The 23,493-nt window shown below is 45.8% G+C and overlaps 1 protein-coding gene across 3 annotated transcripts in view; it reads right to left on the reverse strand.

Annotated features, from left to right (window-relative positions):
- Positions 1–130: 130 nt before the first annotated feature.
- LOC118103394 (histone deacetylase 4) overlaps positions 131–23,493 on the reverse strand; it is a 50,879-nt gene continuing 27,516 nt past the window's right edge. For 2 of the 3 annotated variants that reach the window (XM_047339132.1, XM_035150290.2), the window contains 23 exons: positions 21,768–21,918; positions 20,099–20,222; positions 18,313–18,431; positions 12,140–12,268; positions 11,901–12,010; positions 11,001–11,135; positions 10,671–10,863; positions 9,368–9,612; positions 6,630–6,842; positions 5,952–6,147; positions 5,666–5,799; positions 5,462–5,564; positions 5,275–5,321; positions 4,699–4,806; positions 4,036–4,091; positions 3,661–3,748; positions 3,386–3,505; positions 3,167–3,264; positions 2,697–2,815; positions 2,410–2,543; positions 1,788–1,872; positions 1,344–1,488; positions 131–929 (listed from right to left, as the gene is read on the reverse strand). In XM_047339132.1, the coding sequence (XP_047195088.1) occupies positions 887–929; positions 1,344–1,488; positions 1,788–1,872; positions 2,410–2,543; positions 2,697–2,815; positions 3,167–3,264; positions 3,386–3,505; positions 3,661–3,748; positions 4,036–4,091; positions 4,699–4,806; positions 5,275–5,321; positions 5,462–5,564; positions 5,666–5,799; positions 5,952–6,147; positions 6,630–6,842; positions 9,368–9,612; positions 10,671–10,863; positions 11,001–11,135; positions 11,901–12,010; positions 12,140–12,268; positions 18,313–18,431; positions 20,099–20,222; positions 21,768–21,918 (2,895 nt within the window). In that variant the 3' untranslated portion in view covers positions 131–886. The remainder of the gene's footprint in view (positions 930–1,343; positions 1,489–1,787; positions 1,873–2,409; positions 2,544–2,696; positions 2,816–3,166; positions 3,265–3,385; positions 3,506–3,660; positions 3,749–4,035; positions 4,092–4,698; positions 4,807–5,274; positions 5,322–5,461; positions 5,565–5,665; positions 5,800–5,951; positions 6,148–6,629; positions 6,843–9,367; positions 9,613–10,670; positions 10,864–11,000; positions 11,136–11,900; positions 12,011–12,139; positions 12,269–18,312; positions 18,432–20,098; positions 20,223–21,767; positions 21,919–23,493) is intronic. The other variant, XM_035150294.2, reaches the window with a different exon arrangement.

Here is a 23,493-nt window from a genome sequence, read left to right on the forward strand (position 1 = left end):
AGACGTCAACGTTTGTCTTCATCACGATCCAAGTAAACATGCTGAAAGATTGTTTGCTTTATTTCCGGCGCTCAAAGCCCTCACTCTATCTCCCTCCCTCCCTCCCTCCCTCGCTCCCTCCCTCCCTCCCTCGCACCGAAAACTTTAAGGCAATCTGTTTCTGAACAATCCTGAAATCCAGCGGACCCTCCCTCAAGGCACTCCTCTCCCTCGTCTCTTCTCAACGACAGGCTGGCCCAGCACGGTGACAGACTCACCGTCAAATCTTTGTAGAAGCCTACTCAAACGTCGGTCGACCAAAGTCCACAGTGAACGCATCTTGTAAAATATTATCTCAGTTGCCGCGATGCCCTTAGTTTGTCGGGTAAAATAGTCGAGTAAAAGAGAAAAGAGAATCCCCGAGCTGCGTTTGACAGCCCGGGACGTCTGCTGTCCCTGGTGTCCACGTGTGTGCGCGGTCAGAGGGCAGCGGCGTAAAGCACCGTATGTTCCTGTTATCACACCTTTCTATGGCGAGACCCGATCTACCCCCCGCTCCATACACACTCGCCTTGGTCACGTGGTTAGCCGCTGTGGGCGAACGTCGGGGTGTGAAGACTGACAGAAAAAAGTGTCTCTCAGCAAGTGCCGCCAAAGCGACGCTGTCATGTTTAATTTTTTCCCCTATTCAGTCCTCCGTCTCCTGATTGGCTCCCTTCTCTGAGGCTGAGCCCACCCCCTCCCCCTCGTTTTTTGGGCCGAGGGGCCGCCAATCAAGGTGACTGACGTGGTGAGTGGGGTTTAGGGGGACTAAATGAAGGGTTCAGTCGAGACTCTTCGCAGCTCAAAGAGGACGTTCTCCGCGGAGGTCAATGGTAACAGTGTGACACCCTTGTGTTTCCCGCCGTTACAGTGGTTCCTCCTCCTCCATCGGCTCCTCCTCCGGCCTGCTGGGAAAATAAACGCACACACAAACAGATGTTAGACCTCAGGCTTCAAACCACCGGTAAAATATCATCTTCCACTGCTGCTGATGACCTCCTGACCTCAGTGGACTTGGGACTCAAACCTACCACTGTTTATTTGTTGGGCCAGTGCAATCACTCCGCACAGTTGTCTCGTGTTCACCTTTCACACACTTTTTTAGGATGCGTTTAGGATTTTAATATTTTAATAACTCTAATGTACGACAGAATACTGGGACTATATGGAAGAGAAATAATTGTAAAAAATATTTTACTTCCAGGAGTTTCAACATTGTATTTTCATCTATTTAACTAATAAATTCAAATACCTGAAAATCGGATTCATCTCAGGTTACAAATAGAAGATTTGTGAAACTTCTTTGACTCTGGAGTCTTTACCTCTGATCCATGGTGTTGGTGTTGGCCACGGACAGCGAGGCCATGGCGCTGACGGCCTCGGCCTCCTCCGAGTCTCCTCGCTTGGCCTCCAGCAGGGAGAGCCCCAAGAGCGGCGAGTAGCGATGCACCGAGCGCCAGTACTTACCTGAGGAGGAGGAGGAGGAGGATGAAAAGACAAATAAACGATTGAAGGTTTTCCCCTGGTGTGTGTTAAATAATTTAGAGAGGATCCGCTCCCGATGTAAATATAAAGTATTTAAATATAAAGTATTTATGTATAAAGGACCCAATCAAGGGTAAACAAAACAACAATTTGTACAATTTAGATGATAACACACTTATTTTGTATCTGTTTTGGATCCCTTTCACCTGAATCTTACACACTGGACCTTTAAAAACTCCTCTGTGTGAGTATCAGTGTCGTGTTGTTGTGCACAGACTCACTGTGCGTCTCTAAAACTTTCTCCAGAGAGAGCACAGCGTTGGGGTTGGGCCTCTGCTCGAGAACGGCCTTTGGCAGCGGGTCCAGCTGCACGGGACAAAAACACACACGGAACATGTAAACACCAGCATGTACCAGGCTGCAGTTCCAATACCTTCCACAAGGGGTCGGCCTGGATATATTGCACCATGGGACATCAGCTCTTTACACTCTCAGACTTAATGAATGATTTTTGTCATTTTCTGATGCAATAATCTAAAATTTGAACATTTGAGCTGAAAAATGTATCAATTCCACTAATTCCACCACTACCTCAATATATTATAAGAATAAATCAGATAGCTGGAAGATGTAGGGGATGAAATTACAGCTTTGGCATAAGAACAATATCATATTTTATCTGTTTTTAAAAAATGCATTTTCATTCTAACTACATTTCCACCACAGCAGATTAATATGAGATTAAAATAAATGAAATAGCTCTTCATTAAAATGACTGTGGCTCCTCAGATCGGTCTAAAATAACAAAAGCAATAACGTGCTCTGCTTTGTCTCGTCCAAACACTTTGATTTATCATCGTTAATTAGGATTCAGATCTTGCGCGTTGGCAGAGACGACCTTACCTCCTGGCCGAGCAGGGCGGCCACGCAGGCCTCGGAGGCGTCACAGATGGCGGTGAGGTCGTGACCCCCCTCCAGAGCCAGGACCACGCGGCCTCCAGCGAGGGTCATCAGCTGCCTGGTCAGATAGCCAAAACCTGGAGAAAGGTTACAGACAAGACGTGGATATATGTAAATGGGGCCTGTGCTCGGAATTCAAATCACATCGTCTCCCCAAGAGAGTCACAACCTTTGTCAGTCCCTAACTTGTGTTTACTTTGAGTGTGAGATAAGAAACACACTTCACTCACATTTGGACGTCAGCGTGTAGCCGCCCAGCGGGGGCGGGTGTCCCTCCACGGCGTCGAAGCCTGAAGAGACGAGCACGATGTCCGGAGCGAACTCATTGGCTATGGGCATCACCACTGATCTGTGGACGGGAGGGTGGAGTATAAAAGATCAAACAGCGGAACAGCCAATTTTTCAATGTGCATGGCAAAGATGCTCAAACAGGATAAAAGGGAGATTAGTGTCGGTTTGTGGCAAAGTGGATAATTCTGCATCATCACATTTTTCATGCTAAATTACAAATGTAATCTAATCACCTGACAGAACAAATCACCTGACACCATTCTTTACCTCCACATGTTACTACGGTTACCTTCTTACCTGCCCTGACTCACTCTCAGGCTTGTTATCTGAATTAAAGCTGCTGTGTGTGTGTGTGTGTGTGTGTGCGTGTGTGTGTGTGTGTGTGTGTGTGTGTGTGTGTGTGTGGTACCTGAAGGCAGCCAGGTACTCGACATCTCCCATCGGAGGATCGAGGCCTCCAGTAAAGGCAACGTTGACGTTGAAGCCGACTCCCGGGCCGCTGCCCACCTGCAGAGAGAGAGAAGACCTGTGAGTCACGTTCATGAACAGCAGCATGTCTCCTGGTCGTCAGCTGCTCGGTTTGCCGTGAGACAGAGACACACACACACACACACACACACACACTCACCTCATCAGGCGCCCCGCTTCCAGGGAAGAAGTTTCCATCGTCATAGCGATGAATAGACAGGTAAAGGACATTAGGGTCATCGTAGAATGCTTGCTGGGTGCCGTTGCCATGGTGAACGTCCTGAGGGTAAACAGTACACACATCATATACAGTTATTTCCACGCTTTTTAAAAAACCCATCAGAGGAAACTACAGGAAGTCAAAATCGAACTGGTCCCGGTGCATGCAAACTGATCACCCTCCCGTTGAGACACGTTACTGAGGCGCAGACTGACCCAGTCCACGATGAGGATCTTGTTGACGCTGAGCCTCTGCTGCAGCAGTTTGGCTGCGATGGCCACCGAGTTGAAGTAGCAGAAACCCCTGAAACAGCAGCAAACAGGGAAAGAGAGCTGAGGCGTACGGTTCGTTATGAAACTCGAGCCGAGCCAAGAGCACTCTCCTGCTCCACTTTCATGTTTTCACTGTACATTTTCAAGACGTGTGAGAAGGATATGAGAAATAAATACAGCAGTCCTTGAAACAGCTGGCAGGATAAAAGCCACTCGGTACTTTATGTGTATATAAACTCAATGATTTGTGTCATCTCTGTTCCAGACGCTGGTGTTTGTAGATGCATGGGGTACGTGTGGCGACGGCTGTGGCCTTACATGGGGGTGCTCTCCTCTGCGTGGTGTCCAGGAGGGCGGACCACAGCGAAACCGTTCTGGAAAGACAAGACAGACGCTGGTCACACGTTCACAACAACAGGAAAATGTCCAGAACATTCAGGTGATGGGTGGAGCCTGGGTGGAGCATGCAGGAGGCAGAACATGATGTCATGTCCGTGGCATGTTAGAAACTTCATCAACGCGCCCACATTTTCCAAATATTCCACCAGCGTTCTGGCAAGTAAAGCTCCTGGAACTGTCCAAAGCAAACGACTCAGACGTTTGCGTTCTCACATTCAGCACCGTCAGGAAAATTTCAGGAAAATGTCTCGACTTCAGTGTGTGTCTGATATTATAAACAAGAGCAGAGCTGTTGGAGCTACTGAAGCGTTAAACCTTGGCAAAACAATACAAAGTGATATGAAGTGTTAACAGGCAAAAAAAAAAATGTAACGATTGATCGATTAATTAAACTTAACCAATTAAAGGATAATTGGATTTTCTATTTAAATCATTTTACGTCTGTATTTCCCTAAGGATGTGCAGATAAGTGCTTTCAAGACAAACATTTGAGGATTGTCGAAGACTGACGGGGTCGTGTAAGATCCTAAAGAGGATAGAAGAGCCGAAGAGACGATAACTGGACGAGTGTGACGCGGTTACCTTCAGCTCCCCGGTAGCCACTTTGAAGACGAGCTCCACCACAGAGCCGACGGCGAGGCGAGCCGCGCTGGAGGAGTGCACCTCGTTCCAAATGGTGTCGCTGTCCACCTGCAGACACACAAACACACACTTTCCTCACACACCTGAGCTGAGGAAACACAGGGTTTCTCTGACTTTTGAAAACCCTTTTAAGAGCATAATGAATAGATAAGGCGAAGAAGGTGAAGTAGCAAAGTAGAAAATAACCCTTGAAACAGGATATTTACAGTTATCAGTTCCACGCTGGTCTTGTTTTTAGTTGTATTTCAGTGTTAAAATCTGTATCATTGTGAAAGAACTACAACACACGCATGCTGCCAAAAGATTTCTCTTTAAAAGTGTGACAGAAGAAGCGTTAAATGATTATTTAACTCTACTAATTAACACCTTAACTTTAACGTAGTGAAGACCTAGTGTGTGATATTTTATCTCACTTTTAAGACTATTTAACAACCCTGAATCATTTCAGATACGCGTGTCCGTTTAATATCACTATATAAACTTGCATTAATACACTTGAACAACATTTGTACTCACCCCCACACCACCACACGGTAGCCGTACAAACATGGGAGTGATTGAACCTGGGGATCAGGAAATTAACAGTAAATTAGAGACACATAGTGAAGACAAATGAGATGTGTGTGTGTGTGTGTGTGTGTGTGTGTGTGTGTGTGTGTGTGTGTGTGCGTGCGTGCGTGCGTGCGTGCGTGCGTGAGCTTACAATCAAGTTTCTGTCGGAGAGGGTTGGTTCCGTACAGCAGGACGTGGGCTTCAGAGTGAACCGTCTGCAGCTCTTCCAGAGTGGCCTTCCTCCCACGGATACACTACACACACACACACAAAGAGGAATGCAACTCTCATATACAGTTTATCCTTTGCGTAACGTTCAGCGAGGATATATTTGATATTTCCACCTTTCACGTACCTCACACTGCGATCTGAGTCCGGTCTCCTGCAGCCGGGACCAGATGCTCTGAATGCGTCCAGCGTGCTCCGGGTGGCTGTTGGTGTTTCCACACATGCACTGGTGCTTCTGCATTAAGGAGTCATACACCAAACCTGGGGAAACACACACAGAAACATGCACTCGTCGTGTGAGGGAATCAGCTTCGTATCATTGACTATTTGATGTCACGCTGCTTTTCTCGTCAGATCTTGAACATGAAGTGGAATATGAGCATGAACAGCTCCAGGTCGACGGCGATGCTGACCTGTGGTGAAGCGAGGTTTGACCGGAGGATCGGGGGCTGGGACGCTGATTGGAAAAGAGGACGCCGAGGCCGGAGACGACTGGGCCCTGGACAGGGGGCGGTGTCCTGGGAAGGAGATTGACAGGCCGGCAGCCTCCATGGACGCCTGGTAGTTCCTCAGCTGATGAATCCGCTGCTGCTCCAACAACAAGGCCTGCTGCTCATGCCCACACAATAAACGAGAGTGGCAAAACACAAATAAAGAAGATGAATATGCCACTTGTCATGATGAGTCGTTGTGTGAAACGCCTCAAATGTAAATGTGTTAGAGGACTAAAGGGAGGAAAAACTGATTTGACGTGTTTTATATCACGAGTACAACTTATGGCGAAATGATGGCAGCCAAAACAAATGATGTAGTTTCAACTTCCCCTCAGCATTTAATCACCGCGATGCCTCGGGGATCAGAGCAACATTTTAACAGCTCAAATTAAATTTTTGCGCCTGTTTTGAGATTTTTCCTCCCCAGGACGTACCCAGGACCATCTGCAATACATAAGTGCCAAGCAGAGAAGGAATCAATTCTCTGAACTGTCATATTGATTCTCTCAGCCCATGTTCGTTTCCAGCTGTAAACCAGAGCAGATGTCTCACTCTTTGCGTTGTTTTGTTTTTTAAATCACGCTCCCCATCTTGTACCTGTCTGAAGAGCAGCTCCTGCTCCACCTGCCTCTCCCGGTGCTGCTGCATCGCCTCCTCCTGCAGCTCCTGCGGGTCGAGGGGCTCCTGCTTGATGGTGACCCCCGGCGGCAGAGCTCCGCCGTCCTGGTGCTCCCTCAGCTCCTCCTCCGTCTCCTCCGGGTGGCTCTGGTGCTGGCGGCCCACAGGTGACTCGCTGGGCTTGGCCATCATCTGCAGGGAGGGAGGCGAGCGGGTGATGATTCTCGCATGTGAAATTTACTTCATAATCAAACAGCAGGATGTGACAAATCCCCCTCCGATGTGTGAGGCTACATTCAGACAAACAGGCACGCTCTTCTCTGAATCTAATTCCTGGCAAATCACTCCTTTCTCTGGAGCATTCTTCTTTTAACAAGCTTAATTTGGATTACCGAGTCAGATCGGTGTCTTGCTCATTTCAAACCTATCCGCTCTAATTGAATGTGAGAGGCCGCTCCGCCGACTGTACCCCGGGGCAAAATGTGTCTCGTCGAACAGAGACATTCCACACGCCCTGTTGTGCCACTTTTCATCGACTCATTCTGGGGCCTGCTGTTAACTGAGAAGTGATTCAATTGTCTATTCATCCGCTGTCACTGACATGGACGACTCAAAGAGCCGTTAAAAGCTGCACAGCACTGGCCCCCATGAGCGCGAGTGTTTGTGATGTGAGGGAAAACCTCAAGAGTGGGTTCAATCTACAGGTGTGTGTGTGTGTGTGTGTGTGTGTGGGTGTGTGGGTGTGTGTGTGTTTTTCCCAGAGCTGTAAGCCTCAGGGTCCGCTGGCTCCGTGCCAGGGGACAGCATTGACGTCAGAGCATTCACCAGCTCCCCCACTATACTATTCTACTGTCTTCTTTGCATCCAAACAAACTTCTCCCCCGCTGCCCTCTTTTTGCCTCCGATTCCCTCGACCCAGCTGCCCTCGTCTGCCCCGCCTCTCCCCCCCCCCAAAAACCTCGCTCTCTCACATTCATTCATTTCTTCCTCAATCACAAAAGCAGTGGGCTATAGGAAGATTAATCTGATGTATCAGAACCCAAAATAGCATCTTCAAAAGTCCCAAACTCGGAAATATTCGGTTTATTCTCATATATGACAGAGAAGAGCAGCGAATCCTCACAGCTGAGAAGCAGGAGGCAGTAAATGTTTCTCATTTGTGCAGAAAAAACAACAATTAATCATAAAAAATAGCTACATATCAATTAATCATTTAACGTGTGTAAAGTCCTACATCATTTGAATTGATCACGTTTAGAGCTACAGCTGCGATTCGCAATTCCCCGAAGCTCAGAGTAACATTAGGATGCAGCGATGTGCACAACTGATCTGTGAGATTGGAATCAGCCGTGATGTTGTTATGTGGCAGAGTGAGAGTCAATGTCAAATTTAACGAACACAAATGAAATACAATGTCGTGTTCTGCTCTTTGCTCCAGCTCCACAAACTGTGGATGTGATGTCTGCTTTTAGGATAGATCCAGATATTATACAATTACATCCTGGTGACATAAGAATAATCCCAATGAGCTACAGCTGCAGGCCAAGAAATAATCTGGGTTTCCTCCCACAGTCCAAAATCATGCCGATTGAGGGGAGGTTAACTGGAGATTCTACATTTTCCCTCAGTGTGAATGTGTGAGTGAGTTTTTCTCTGTATGTCGGTCCTGCGATACGATATCAATCAGGTCAGGTATCCAAACTATTCACGCCAATTCAGTACAATCATAGCTCGACAGTTCAAAACCCAGAGATGATATAAAACAGGAAGTCTTTTGTGTGAATAAAAAAAGAAGCTCTCCACCCTCTTGTGTTCTGATTAACTCAGAGCGAGAGGAGGAGATTTTCATTTGAGTCCTGACAAAAACTCCTGTAGAATCTGTCCTTGGTGTGCCAGAGGCTTTTATAGAGATGTTTGTGTGAAAAGCTGCCACTTGAGAGCTCACAAACATATGGAGGGAGTGAGAGAGAGAGAGAGAGAGAGAGAGCGGGGGAGGCGGAGGAGGAGGAGAGGAAATCCCTTGTTTCATCCACCCACCTCTCCTCCAGCGAGTACTCTGCTCGAATAGGTAAAACCGTCCAGAGCAGCGGCGCCGCGCTTCCTCCCTGACCATATTAGGCGATGGCTTCCGCTGCGTTGCCATGGCAGCGCACGGTTACCTTGCAGGCAGCCCGTGGCAACTGTCTCAGCCACAGTCACAGAGACGTGGATGCAGCCATTCTCAAAAGCATACACACACAAAGCGCTATACATATTAACCCATACCTGCCTCCGCCTGCTCGCTAACAAAAATACTACAGAGGGAGAAGCAGAGAGAGAAAGAAAATGGCTGAATAAAATCAAGGACCTCTCTCTCTCTCTCTCTCAGACACACACACACACAAACACACACACACACAGCTACAACACATTATTGGCTGTGTTAGTTGCTGCCGCCTACACAAACAACTACACTACAGCCCCACTGTGGCTTAGAGGCCTAATTAATTATCAGTTTATTTGAATACAACTTCAGATCTCAGATCTCTTCTTCTATCTAAATGCTAATAACATGTTATATAACAATAATAATGACAACATGTACTACTATAAAGACTCTGGAAAAAACGTGGTAACACAACTTTAGTAAAAACTACACGTACACGTAAAAAGAGTGGACGAAAGGATGGAGAAAGAGGTCAAATGAGCCCAGAACAGGGTGAATCAGTGTCCCTCACCTTGTTGAGGTGGAGCTGCTGCTGCTGGAACTGCTGCTTGTGCTTCTCCAGGAACTGCTGGTGCTGCTGCTGCACCACGAGCTGCTGCAGGGCCAGGGCCTGGGCATGGGCCTGCGCCGCGCTCCCCTGGGGCAGCGGGGCCGACTGGGTCCTCCCCAGGGGCCGGTGCTGCCGCTGCAGCTTCGCCATGGACGCTGCCGGCAGCATGGACAGGCCGCTCACGCCTGGGTGACGAACAGGAAAGACTGTAAGAGGTGGCGAAACCAAAGATCACAGAGTCGATACTAACGCCAGGTTGGTTCCCAGTGAAAAGTTTGTCAGTCAAGACACTGAGATATTACTTTTCCTGTATTATACACATGAGTGTATGTGTAAATTTCTAAGATGTAAAAATCTATGACGCTTGAACGTCAACACATGGATTTTTAATTTTTAAAGTTAGCAGGTGGATTTGTGAACCAAATGGAAACTACCATCTGTGCTGCCACACAGCGATTCTCCTTTTCTCATGATACGAGCCAGGAACTGGGAAACATCTTAGTGCATTTACAGTGTAACATCCGGAGGAGGAAAAGTAAGAAAACAGACTCAGTCGAGCCTGGGAAATGATCTGAGGAGATTTATTACCGTGCAAACAGCAGATAAATGTTGATGCTACCACATGGCAGAGCAGCCGTACAAAGACTTAGAAGAAGTAAGAGCGGATATTAAAGGGTAAAGTTGGATGTGGAGACTTTTTTTATGGCTTAAAACACGACTCTCCCTGGTCTGAACCGAGATGGAATCTATTGCAAGTGGGCTGTGATATTTCGCTCTCCGCTCCTGTCCTGCGTGGGGGCGTGTGACGTCCTTGTCTGTACGTCTTTCGCCTGCGTGGACTCACACATACACATGTCCGTGTGTGCGTCATTGCCCATTCACTGCCTATGCCCCTGCTGAAAATAGCAGCGATGTCGCAGGTCGGTAAATGAGCTGATGGGAAAGGGCGCACAAAGCAACCATGTCACAGTCTCATAGCATACGCTGACATATGAAAGGAGCTCATTAGTTTGAGCTAATGAATGGACGTCTGTCAGCATGAGGGGGCACACAGTTTACCACAGACACACGGTGAGGATTTTCTTTTTGTGTGGGTCGCCAGCGAATGACAGGAGCGAAACTGAACAATGCAAATACTTTTTGGATTTGATTTTCTTATTATTAAGATAAATTTTTACCAAAACTACTTCCACTAATAAGCTTGCTCTGCTACTTTCCACTAATAATCGCTTCAGCAACTTCAGTTTAACTATATTACTCTCACCTGTCACCAGGGGGCTCTGTGCCTGGCTCTGCTCCATGAGCACCATGTGTTGGAGCAGCGGACTGTGAGCGCCATGTCCGCCTGTTCCCCCGCCCGCCTCAGTAAGGTAGGGGGTCAAGTGGCCACCGGAGAGGAAAGGAGGGCTGAGGGAGAGGGCCGGCTGCAGACCTCCGTCCTGCTGGGCCGAGGTCACCTGGGTGAAGGAGGGAGAGAGTGAACACGAGGCCTGATAAATTGTAACAGGCGGGAAACACCCCACATTCACAGTTAAATAGATGCACAGTCAATCTGCAAGCAATTTCGCCAGCTTGGCAGCAGTTTCCTCCTTACGTTTGAAGCAGCAGTGGCCGTGGCAGTTGCGGGCAGCCCCAGGGTGATGTTGGGTAAGGATGGCGAAGTGTAGAGGGACAGCTGGTTAACGGAGCCGTGCTCAGCGCCACCGCTCAGCCTCTGGGCCAGAGACGCCTGGGAAGCACATTCAAATGATTTATCCGCGTTTGCATCATGAAAAATCGCTACGGGCAAACAGCAAACGTCCACACATGGGGGAGAGAGCTGTTTGCACCCTGCCGGCGGTTCAAATCGTCACCGCCACGAGCTCCCTCCACACTGCCTGAGTGGCCCTAATGGCTGCCACAGAGAGGATCTCGCCATCTCCTCCGCTCTTCTCCTCCTCTACACACCCATTATCAGTTCATCCCTCACTCTGAGCCTTTCTGCTCACGCTCCAGGCTGCCAAGTTTAAAAGCTAATAACTAGCACCTGCAGTCCAGCAGCCACATAAAACAGCAAAGCTACCCTGACATTAAAAGTATGCATAATTAATTCATAGTTATAGTGTTGCTTCTTGTTGTTGTATAAATTCTCGGTTTTAACGTTGTTCCTATTAAAGAGATTTATAACCTTTTAACTCTGGGAAAGTTTGATGCAAATATTTAGTTTTCACACATGATTTTTATTTTCTGCAGGGGAGAAGTAAATCAGCATCTTGGCGCTAAAACATTTCACACCATCAGTAACAGCCAGAAAATCTGCAGTTGTTTATTACTAGCGGCTCCCAGGTTTGGGTTTAGAGAGATGCCCTGTAGAAATGTCTTTAACAGAAGAACTCAACTACTAAATAAAATGTAGAAAGAAACCTAAGTGTGGTGGAAGATGCACCCGAACTAAATGAGAACAACAACAGCTCAATATATCAGCAAATTCATTTATTGTGTGAGTGTGTGTTACCTCTATGTTGTTGGACAATGACACAGTGATGCCGTTCTCATTGGGGATGTTGTTGGAACTGTTATTCGGGGAGCTTGGTCCTGAACCCGGGGCGCTGTTACATGCAGAGTCTGAAACACACACGCATGGACACAACAAAATTAAATGCACATAGTCACAAGAAAACACATCAGCCTAAAACTAAAATTAAAAACATCTGAACACAAGACGGGAAGCCAGTATGTCTGCGTGTCTCTTGCCTGCCATGTCCAGTGAGCGTTTCTTGGCCGTGGTGATGGGGCTGTCTCGACGCCGCAGCAGCGGACTGCTCCTCCGCTCGCTCACCTTCTGCTTCAGCCGAGAGCGCAGCTTCAGGTTGGGCTCCGAGGCTGCGAGGAGGAAGGAGAGAGACCAACCAAAACACGTGAGTGATTCATTCTTTCACAGTCTGGCTGCCAAAGTTACATTTGGTGGAATCCAAATAGAGTCGTGTGTAGTAATACCACGAATAACTTTATGAAGTTATAGTTCTGCTCCATAGTTTCAAACTTATTCTTTCTAATTTATATTACTTTTTCAACTCAGCTCCTGATCCATTGAGGGTCACTGGCTCTAGTTGCAGCAGCTGCCTTGTTGATGTTTGGGAGTTTTTCTCCTGTGCAGCACCTTGACCTGCAGTATTTCATAAAAGAATAAACCGCAACAACTACAACACATCTCTAAACCAAGCATCTGTGAAGTCAAGCTGATCACTGGCGGCTGTGCAGCTTCGGACCAATCAATCAAAAGGGTGGGAGAGTTACCTGAGCCACAGTCTCACAGGCTCTCGAGCTGTTCACATTGATCTGTCGCGGAGCGCCTTCCCCACAGCTGCTCGGTTATAAAACCTGTTTGCCAGACAAACTGTTACACGCTGCTATTCATTTACTGCCTCCTATTTAGATGCTTTCTGAACAAGACAGATTCTGATCCATTTTCCCAAAGACACTGCGGCTAAAAAGCAATTAGCTCCAATTTGGGAGCCATGTCTGATTGCCAAAAGGCCTTTTGGTCCTTTGTGTCCACTGTCACAGACTTGTGAATGGAGACAGGGAGAAGGGAACGGCATGTCACACTGGCTCCAGCCACAGAGGCTAATGCTCTGTTTACTTTGCCCTGCCAATCAGTGGCCTTGGATAATTTCACCATTCATTATCCAATATTTAATCATCAAAGAGGAGCTGAATCCAAATAACTAACCACGATTATGACACAACCAGATTAATCTGCACCTCCGTCTCTTTTATTTCTAACCCGAAGGTACAGGGACGAAGCCCGGAGCAAACTTTCCTGTTCGGAAACATTCAGAAGAAATATGAACTCGCTCCCATCAAGTGTCAGGTAAAAATAAATGTGTGGAAAAAGAGTGAAGTGTGAACTCTGAAGTGTGAAGGTACAGTAACACGTAGTGGGAGAGAGAGCTCCGTCCAGATGGAGGCAAACCAGTCCATGTTTGTGGAGCCAGTTTATTTCTAATCAGATGTTCCCTGTCACTGAATTCGATTTTTGGATCTTTGGACACAATTTATACGACCGAGCATCAGGGACATATTGAAGATAAAACAAATTCAGGAGTTCAAGAATTATGTAATTATATCATGATAATTAAGTTTTAATTTAATGAGGAAAAAGTGTCAAAAAATCAGCAGCAAGGGGATTTCCCAACTGACCAATTGCTCCAACAGGTAATTAAGTTAATTAAACCACATTATTAAGACAAAGGCTGAATTTGATGATATTATCCATAGAGTAGAGTGTCTGCTGTTAGATAATAAAAAATTCATACTTAAAAAACATTAAATTAAGATTTTTAGGACGTTTAATGTTTGAGAATTACAAGAGATTCGTGTCATTTGAATTTCGCTAATTACAAAAGCGTGTGCATCCTCATTCACGATCGAGTCTGAATATAGAAGATCACAACGTTCTTCTCAGAGATTCGATTTGAAATTGTCGAAACATGAAAAGCAATGACACATCTCGTTTACAGTTTCCGAGACTAATGATGGAGCTTATTTTCTCAGAATTCCATCTGAGGGCAGCGTCTGTTTGAGAGGAATTCTAAGCAAAAAAAGGGGCAGTAATTAGCCTGTTGAAGCGGTAATTAGGTTTTTTGGTTCCGCCAGAGTAAAAAAAAAAAAATCCAGTAACACGGCACCACAATTAATCACAGCAAAGATAGAATATAAGCCGAGCAGAGCTGAAGGGGAGAACGTCAATACCTGTGAAAAGAGCTTTCCTCTGCTATTTGAGAGGAATCAAGAGGAAAAATAACAGAAATGCAGCTGGTAAATATCAAGGCAGTGTCTCTGGACAAAAGCGTGATTGTAAGTGTGTGGTCTTGGATCCGTGCTGCGTCTCCGTTTCTTAGCTTTGGGAAATCATTTTCCCTTTGACTCATTTCATGTCAAGTAAGACAACATGGACCGTGCTGCATCTCATATTTGGAAAATATAGCTAATGCAAAGTCTTCACCGGTGTTCTTTTAACTTCTTCGTAAGAAAAGTAAAGTTTTCCTTCTTAGAGGAGCACATACAATCACGCATGATATCAATGCACAAACGGCGCATTGTTGCCCTGTTAAAATGGGCCTCAGAACAGGGGTGAAAGGCTGTGTATTCACCGAATGACATGCTGAATTCAGACAGCCGCACGGTGCTCCGTCTATTCAGGGACGAGCAGCACAGTCTGGTTATCAACCAACGCCGTGTACTGCAGAGCACCAGTCTGCCTATGTGCCATTGTATCCATGTGAAGGACGTGCTGCCCCAGTTAGGCCTCAAAAAACACGTTTGCTCATCAGTGAAAAGACGGGAACAGCATGCCTTGCTCTGCCGCTGTCAAAGAGCACAGTGAGTCAGAGCGGCTCAAACTTTCCCACCCTGTCCGCATGTTTCTGAGGCATTCACATGTATGTGACATGCTCCAGAAAGGCCACGCTGTATGTTCATGTGATGCTCTCTCACCCTTAAATTTGTGCCGTAAAAGAGGTGTTGGTGATTGTATAGAAAACTGCCATTCCGCAAATGCGAAGGCTTTTCAGCTAGCACCTCTTGTCACGCAACTCGTACGAAAAGTATCATAAGGTCGTAGGAGTTTGAAGCATCGGATGTTTTCATACTCTGCTAATACCTCCAATAAGAAGAGGAATAAAAAGATGATGATGAAGAAGAAGAAGAAGAAGAAATAGCAGAAGAATATGCAGAGAAAGAAGAAGAAGGAAGAAGTAGAAGAAAATAAAGAGGATGATGAAGAAGATGATGACGTAGATGAAGGTGAACTAGTTGATGAATTAGAAGATGATGAAGAAGAGGAAGATGATGAAGAGGAAACAGAAGTAGATGCAGAAGAAGAAGAGAGGCCCAACACATGGCTCAGGACCGGCCCAGATGGAAGCAGATCGTCGAGGGACAAAAAGGACTAAGAACTAAGAGGAGGATTTTATACGTGATGAAGGACTTGACCAGAAGCCAGGGAAGATGGATGAGGGTTTAGGGTGATGAGCTGCCAGGGCCTGGTTCTTGGTATTTGGTTGGTAAATGGTAGTTTTCATTGGTATTGACTGAGTAAGCAGAGGTTAGCGCTGTCGTAATATAAAATCCGTTGAGAAAACAAGACCAGTTGTGGGATTACTTTGCCAGCGACTACATTTAAAATATTGCAGGGAGCGGGCAGCATGCACCTCTGACTCCTTCAGATCGCAGCTGTAATTGTTTCTGATTGATTTCCTCATTAAAAATATTGAGAGATTCTTCGGCTGCACTGTTCAACACAGACCAGTTGCTCTTCCGACAGAGCAGCTGCTGTCGTATTGAACGCTGCCCGCTGTTACCACGGCAACCACAGTTGTTGCCAAATCAACCCGGGACTGAAATCTCGAGGATTATAACTTTTAAGACTTTTTATATTATCTTGCCGTAAACACATTTTTGGCTTCCTCTGTTGTCGCATTGGTTAAACAGTGCCGCGGATGAACATATCAGCCGCACTGAAACATAAAAATTGGATGCACAAAAGAGTGCTGTTGCTTCCTTTGACCGTTGCTGGGAGCCCTGGGTGCCAGTCCGCTACTTTATGGCCAGGCGGTGATATAAAAGAGCCTCTAACCTCCCTCGGCTGGCATTAACATAAGTAAACCCCGCAAAGCACGTCATCGCTGTGGACAAATACCAGGGTGGCACAGGATTTCTCCTCTCCTCCGCAGTCGAGCACAATCCGCAGCCTTATAGACACCATGAGAGGAACTGACACTCCAGGGACGATCTTTTCCCTCGCTGCCATCTTCCCGCCGTTTTTCTTTTCTCCGTGTGAAGCAAGTTCACGGGAGTGTGGCATCACTGTGCCGCTCGCTGGATTGCGTTTACAATCCTGCTCGCCAGCCCTCATCCTCCATTTCTCTGCTTTTATAAGGAAACCGACACTCCCTCCATCTATAGCCTCAAATATTTTTCGAGGTCTTCTAAATGGTCAGTGAGGCCGCCAAAGCCTGCTCCCCTCTCTCTCCGTCTCCCTCTTCTATTTCCCCTCCTTTCTTTCGCTCTTCCTCTTCACTTCTCTCAGGGTGGAATGTGGCTGTGTGAGCCAGTGTCAACTGTGGTCTATCTGCTATCGTATCCAGCAGAGTCAACAGGCCCAGAGCTTTGGCTGTAGCCGCCTGCCGCCGCGCTAAGTGAATAATTGCACTGTAAGACGACCACTGCTTCACGGCTACACCACCACACACACACACACACACACACACACACACACACACACACACACACACACACACACACACACACACACACACACACACACACACACACACACACACACACACACACACACACACACACAAAGCTGTTCACACACACCTGACCAAAACACACTGCAAACAGTTTAAATTGTAAACCACGAGAAAACTTCACCAACTTTCATTGGAGCTTTTTGTAGAGTTTTAACACTTGTAATGATTCTTGGTTTGTAAAGGTTTCGTAATGGCTTTTGACACCAATTAAAAAGAATAACATGTACTCCCTGATTCTAAAACCCTCTATTTGAACAGCACTATTCCAAAAACAAGTTTACAAAGTGCTTTGGCACAAGAAGCACAAAGGACACGTACACTACATACTTAATAAAATACAAGTTAAAGTCAAATTAAATAAGAGACTTTTTAATATCGACTCCTGGGGACACAAGTAATCAGTGCAAGGTGACCAACTTTGGACAAAACGTGCTTGTGTTATAAAGATGTTGTAAAAACCATGCCAGGTAGCTGAAAGAGGTCATTTGACTGGTTTGATGGCAAAATGTGCAGTGAAAGTTTGGTCAAAAAATACCTATATAGTTCAAGTTTCAAGTTTTATGTAAGTCAAGACCGGGTCAACAGTTCAATTAAGGTGTTGGACGAGAAGAAACATGCTATCTGTACAGTTTGTCGCAGTGTTGGTTGCATGTGCTTGTTTTGTAGAAAATGTATTAAATTAATGTTCTGGAAAATAGAATGGAAAATAGACCTTTATTTGTTGCCTCAATAAAATGTTTGATGCAACTTACTGGACCACTGCTGGACCTGTGCCTGCAATACCTGCAATACATTACCCTGATTTGCTTCGTGCACAAAGACTATCTATCAGCATTTAACACCAGCAAACTACTGCCTTGATGATTGCAATGTTATGAGTTAGTACACAGAGGAAAAGTTTGATGGTTTTACTGTGGAACGTAAATTGAAAACAATGAAGGGCCGAGAATGGAGCCCTGGGGATGCCCAAAAGTAATTGCTGCACTGCAAGAGGAGATGTTCCCAACTGGCTTCGCCCTCGAGTGAGATGTGTCAAACCCACTTAGTTTTAATATGCAATTACTAAATGAATTAAAGGGAGAAGCAAGGTGCTGCATTCAAATTACTACTACTTAACATCTGTAACAATCTCTCATGAACTAATATCTTTGAAGAATCTGAGCTGAGCACAAACTACCCTACTATTAAGACCGTCAGCATTAAGCGCAGGTTTCTTAAGACACAATAGAAGAGCTGATTCAAAACAAGCCCAGAGGTTAAGGGACTATTCAAACTTAATAAAACACCAGGAGCTAAATTGCTAAAAACGTCTTCCACTCTACTGAACTCTTGAACCACCTACGCTTACCTGTTCTCTATACCACTCATGTGGGGGAAGCTGGGAGACCCTGAAGGCATAATGTGGAAGTGATTAATGGTGTAGTCCTCTGATGCCATCTAAATTGTGTTAGATGTGAATCTGCAGAGCAGCCACTGGTCATTACTGTTCCAATATGTGTGTAATCTCAAAACGTGAGCCTGGGGTTTGCTAGCAGGAGCAAATAAACAGGGATGCACTGCAAGAGCCAAGTGTGTAAGCATGTGTGTGAAAGTGTACGTGTGATTTACCCGTTTTTCGCAGGGGGAAGTCATCCCGAGGGTTGTAGACGCCCAGCACGGGGTGGTTGTAGGTGGACATACCAGTCTGTGGAGGCGAGCTCTGGTCCAGAGAGCTGTGCTGGGTTTTGCTATGGAACAAACACACACAGAGTTAAAGATGCCCCCGACATCAAACAACTAAATCCTATGAAACAAGGCCAGACACTAACTCTGTGAACATGTGACCCAATGAGGAATCCAGACAAAGTAACTAACTTCATGGCTGTCACAGATCTGTATGATTAAAGCATCATGCAAATCCCTTGGCGAGGCCGCAGACATGCGCGGCCATCTGTCCGCTCCCTACAGAATAAGGTGGTGTTTGTGGGCAAAGTTAAGCCGAGCTGGCTCCGGCCCAAATGCATGTTCCTGACGAGCGGATGTACACACGTTCATCTCTTCCAGAGCTGAGGGGGCTGAGAGTCCGGCGAGGGAGACAGGATATAGGGAGAGACACTTTGCATCACTTTGAGCTGCTGAGAGTCAACGCTTGTGGGTGTTTCACTCTGTCTCTCATCAGGATTACGCAACGTTATTTATTTGCATTTTATAGATTCAGAGCTTTTATTTTGTCAGGATGAAATACATAATCGCGCAGAACTTATTTTTAGAAACCATGTCCAGCGCTCAACTGTGATGGAAACATTCTTTGGGGTTGTTTCAGGTGATGCTTCTTGCTTTGCTCTTTACTATATTTATATAACAGCTGTAGTTACAAGTTTCTTTCAATATTATTTCTCATTGAGAACATGTGACCAGCTTCTAAAACACACAGATATATTAGTCAGTGTAAAAAAATCCTCCTCTTGTCAGTTTACTTTCGTCCTCAGTGTTATTTTCCCACAAAAAGTGAAACAATCAGCCAGTGTTTGTTCTACTGCTGCGATTCTTTCTTGTTTAGAGACAGAGAGAATGTAATAGAAACAACAAAACATTTAAAATATTAATGTTCATTCTCACTTAAATGACCATTTCCTTTAAAACATGGGAAAATAAGATTTACACTTGCATGACAAATCTGCTCCGTCACAACCACCTACAACAAGAAATGCTGCAGTGCAAATACCATTGATGAATAAAATGAGAAGAATTTCATAATGTGGGATTATCTTTTGCTTCCATTTAATGTCTGAGAGACTGACTGATTTATTTTTACCCAATTTGCATAATGAACTCTTTATGGTTCCTGGCGCACAATAAATTCACGTGTACCCCAGCAGAGAGGAAGCAGAGAGGAAGCAGCGAGTGTACACACCTGCAAAGGGCGCCAGTGATGCTACAATAAACACTCAAGGCAGAGCTTTCAGCGTAAGAGCCCCTATCATCAGGTTCCAATTATCCCGCTGTCACGTGTACGCGTGTGTGAGGGCGCATGTGTATTCCTATCTTTGTTTTATAACCCCGCTTGATGCATCTCTCAGTGGCGCTCATATAGTGTGGCAGGTGAGGAAGACGAGAAGCTCGCTGACAGATTAAGACACAGTCCAATGCATTATTCATCGGCTGTCAGAGAGAGAATTACCCTCTAAACTTATAATGATCTGCAGATCGCTTCCATTGTATTATCCTGCTTACATTCATCCGGGGATACGAGAAAGGCAGCCAGAGTCTTTAAAAGCACACAGGGTTTGATGCTTTACTTTAAAATGCAAACCACTCGCTGGATTATCTGTAGCATGTACACAACAGCCAGATCTGTATGCATCTATTCGACCTTTTTAAACTTTATTTAAGTCAAGCAGCAACTGTTCCTCACCGGTACCAGTAGGGAGCGTCGTTGGGGAGGCCTCCATGGTTGAGGCTCCGCTGGGCCAGCGCCTTCTTCTTGTTCAGGACAAACTCCTGGAGACGCATCTTCACCTCAGTACTGGCCACAGCACCTGAGGGAGATACAAATGATTATACTTTAGGAAATGTAAATCCTCCTTGTAGTCTGTAGCGATGATTAAAATATCCTGCTATAGTTATCCATCCATTATCGATACCCCTTATCCTTTTAGGGTTCGAGAGGGGGGCTGGAGCCAGTCCCAGTTCACACTGGACCAGAGGTGGGATACACCTACGGACAATTAATCTCCAAAAAACCTAACCCCAGTCTGCATTACTTTGGAGAAAACCCATGCAACTACCCATCGAGGTTATATAATGGTCAAATGGAAATCTTAAAGAATTATTATTTTAGATATATTTTCATACACAGTTTTCCAAAAAGCTTGCAAGGCATGTTTGGTATTTTAATGTTGGGGGTATTTTAGCATTTATTTAAGCATTGAACTCTCGGGCCACCAGCTCGCCCCGGTGTGCATCAGAGAATCAGAGAATACATTACTCAGAAATAAGAGGTAAAGTCCATTTTTTAAACTCTGTCTTCCAACTTCAATATCCTCATTAAGAGCATCAACTATTAGTTGATTAGTCGAGGGGCAGAAAATCAATCTACATTCTCTCAAACCAAATATTCTGTGTTTTTGTCCCCCTCAGTCACTTTGGGCTTCAAGAAATTATTTACCAGTTTCACTAAGTTCAGATCTTTTAGAGACCAAAGAATTGATGCTTAAAATAAAAAGCAGATGAATGGATATTGAAAGTGATCATTATGAGTCAGCTGCCCTCGTCCTGTATGGTACTTTCTAAAAGCCCCGGAGAAAAGGGATTTGGAAACAAGAAAGCAAGAAGAAGAACTGAAAACGATTCAAAATGCTCAGAAAACTGAAGCCACTGACTGAACCCGCAGACCACACTCACGCAGGTACACGTGAGAGCAAACCCACTGTGCTCTCCCTCTCTCTCTCTCCCTCTCTCTCTCCGACGCAGCCTCGATCTGTAACCACTTTCCATACAGTGTGCAAACTGCTCTCAAGGACTCCTGTCCACTCTCTTTCAATGAACTGTTGAGAGACATCCAGCAGGCAGCGGTAATAACGCGGCTTAGCCACCGCCAAGGCCACCGGCTAATACAGCTCGTTTACCACAGTAAATACACAGGTTCTCCAAGTAAAATGGAAATACATAGACCTGCAAACACATTACACACACACTCACATTTACTAACATGCACAGAAACACACTCTGTGAATACCGATCTCAACGGTCGTTTCCAACCTTGGAGCGTTTTGAATGAAGAGCTCTTGCAGAGCAGTTCAGAACACGCTGGCAGAAGATACCAAACATATTGAGTGTGGAGACGAAAATACATCGGGAGCATCGGGAGGTAGAGATGTTCCGATTCCCTTTCTCCTCCTGATACTGATTCCAGTATTTGGGATTTTAGAAATCGGCAGATACAGAGTACAGAGCCGATATCACACATACAGAGAATGAACGCCATAGAACTCCTTATATTACACCATCAGATACGCAAGGAAAAAATGGATTCAGCTCTTTCAAACGACACACATCCAACATCCAATCCCGCTGCCACTTACTCTCTTGCCCCCTCTCCTTGTTCTTGAGCAGCTGCAGCTTCTGCTCCCTCTGCTGCTTCTCCAGCTCCTGCTCCAGCCGGTGGTTCTCCATCTTCCTCTGGTGCTCCAGCAGCTCCTGCTGGTGCTTCAACGCCAGGAGCTCCTGTTGCTGCTGTGGACGAAAACATCAGAGTCACGTCAGTAAACTCAAGTCACCTCACGGAAGTCAGTAGAGTTCAGAGAGACGTGTGAGGAAGAGGTAAACAACATCTTGGCAGAGCTGAGTACACATTTAAAACATTTTACTAATTCACTTCTTAAGCCCTCCTAAGTGCAAGATACAGTAAAATACCATCACTTCTTGTTTTCTGTCCTCCACATAATCAATTCATTACTTTCTCGACTTTGAACACCTATTAACATTCCACTCGTGCTACGCTAAAGTCACCGTCAGGAATAATTAAGTCCGACAGGTGTTTGAAGCCAGAAAATAAAAACCTTTGCAATACCATGAAAAAAACCTTGGGCTACGAGCTCGAGCTTTTAAACAAGTATAAACAATTTAACTGCGGGTGAGGCTTTACCAAGACACATAATCCAATCTGCTCACAGAGAAGTGAAGGGAAGAACATCTGTTAAATGCTTTAAAGTCTGTCTTCCTCAGGCGTTTAAACCAAACAAACTTGCTTGGCTGGGGCCTCACGATTTGTCCTGTAACCAAAAGGTCAAAAATAAAATCCACATAAAAGCCTGGATGTGCTCGCCGACACCTTTCTGGTGCCGTTCAAGTGTCCTTGAGCGAGACCCGGGACTCTTTGTGAGTCGCTGTGGCTAAGAGCACCAATTAAATGCCACAAACGCACAGTGGAACGGGCTTTTCACCTTCTTTGGTGCCGTAATGCCTTGTGACAAGCTGAGCCCCCAAATCAAGAGTCCCAATTACTCTTTAATGTCTCTGTGATATACAATAAATGGGCAAGCTGTCTGTGCGCGCACTCCGCCAGCCACATAATGACCCCACGTGCCAAGGAATCAACACTTCTCCCTGCTTATCATCGCATACCCAATGGCAATATTTGATCAGTTACCATAACTGTATGTAATCAACTACTGATTGTGTTTATTAAACACTGTAAACAGACACTCAGTGGCCGGGACGTGCACTCGTGTTTACCGTAAGGGCGACTCGAACACTTGAGACGAGTCTGTGAATAAATTAGCGGCTGAAGGTGAGATGAAGGTGAGTGCGAGAAAAGTACATGGGCGCTGTGGCTGGCTCGCTTCCAGCCCAGAAGCCTCCATCCTTCTTTTTTTTTTTTATGCCTTTCAAACAAGGTTGGGGATCGGGGATTGAGTGGGTGGGAAGGCTCAAAGTAACCTCCCCACCCACACACCCACCCACCCACCCACCCACCCACACACACACACACACACACACACACACACACACACACACACACACACACACACACACACACACACACACACACACACACACACACACACACACACACACACACACACACACACAGGCACACACACACACACAAAACCCCTGTGGCTCAATAGATTACAGATCTACACACAAACTTTTCCTTTTGACTAATAATCTCAAGAGCTTCAGGATATCTGAATGTGTGTGTTTCTGTCCCTAACGTGGAGGCAAACTGGGCATGCGTGTGTCAGTGTGTTTGCTGACATTTGAGAGGATGTGTATGTTCTAATGCCTGTACAACTGCAGTGTGTG

Source organism: Hippoglossus stenolepis, chromosome 24 (assembly GCF_022539355.2).
Source record: "Hippoglossus stenolepis isolate QCI-W04-F060 chromosome 24, HSTE1.2, whole genome shotgun sequence".
NCBI lineage: Eukaryota > Metazoa > Chordata > Actinopteri > Pleuronectiformes > Pleuronectidae > Hippoglossus > Hippoglossus stenolepis.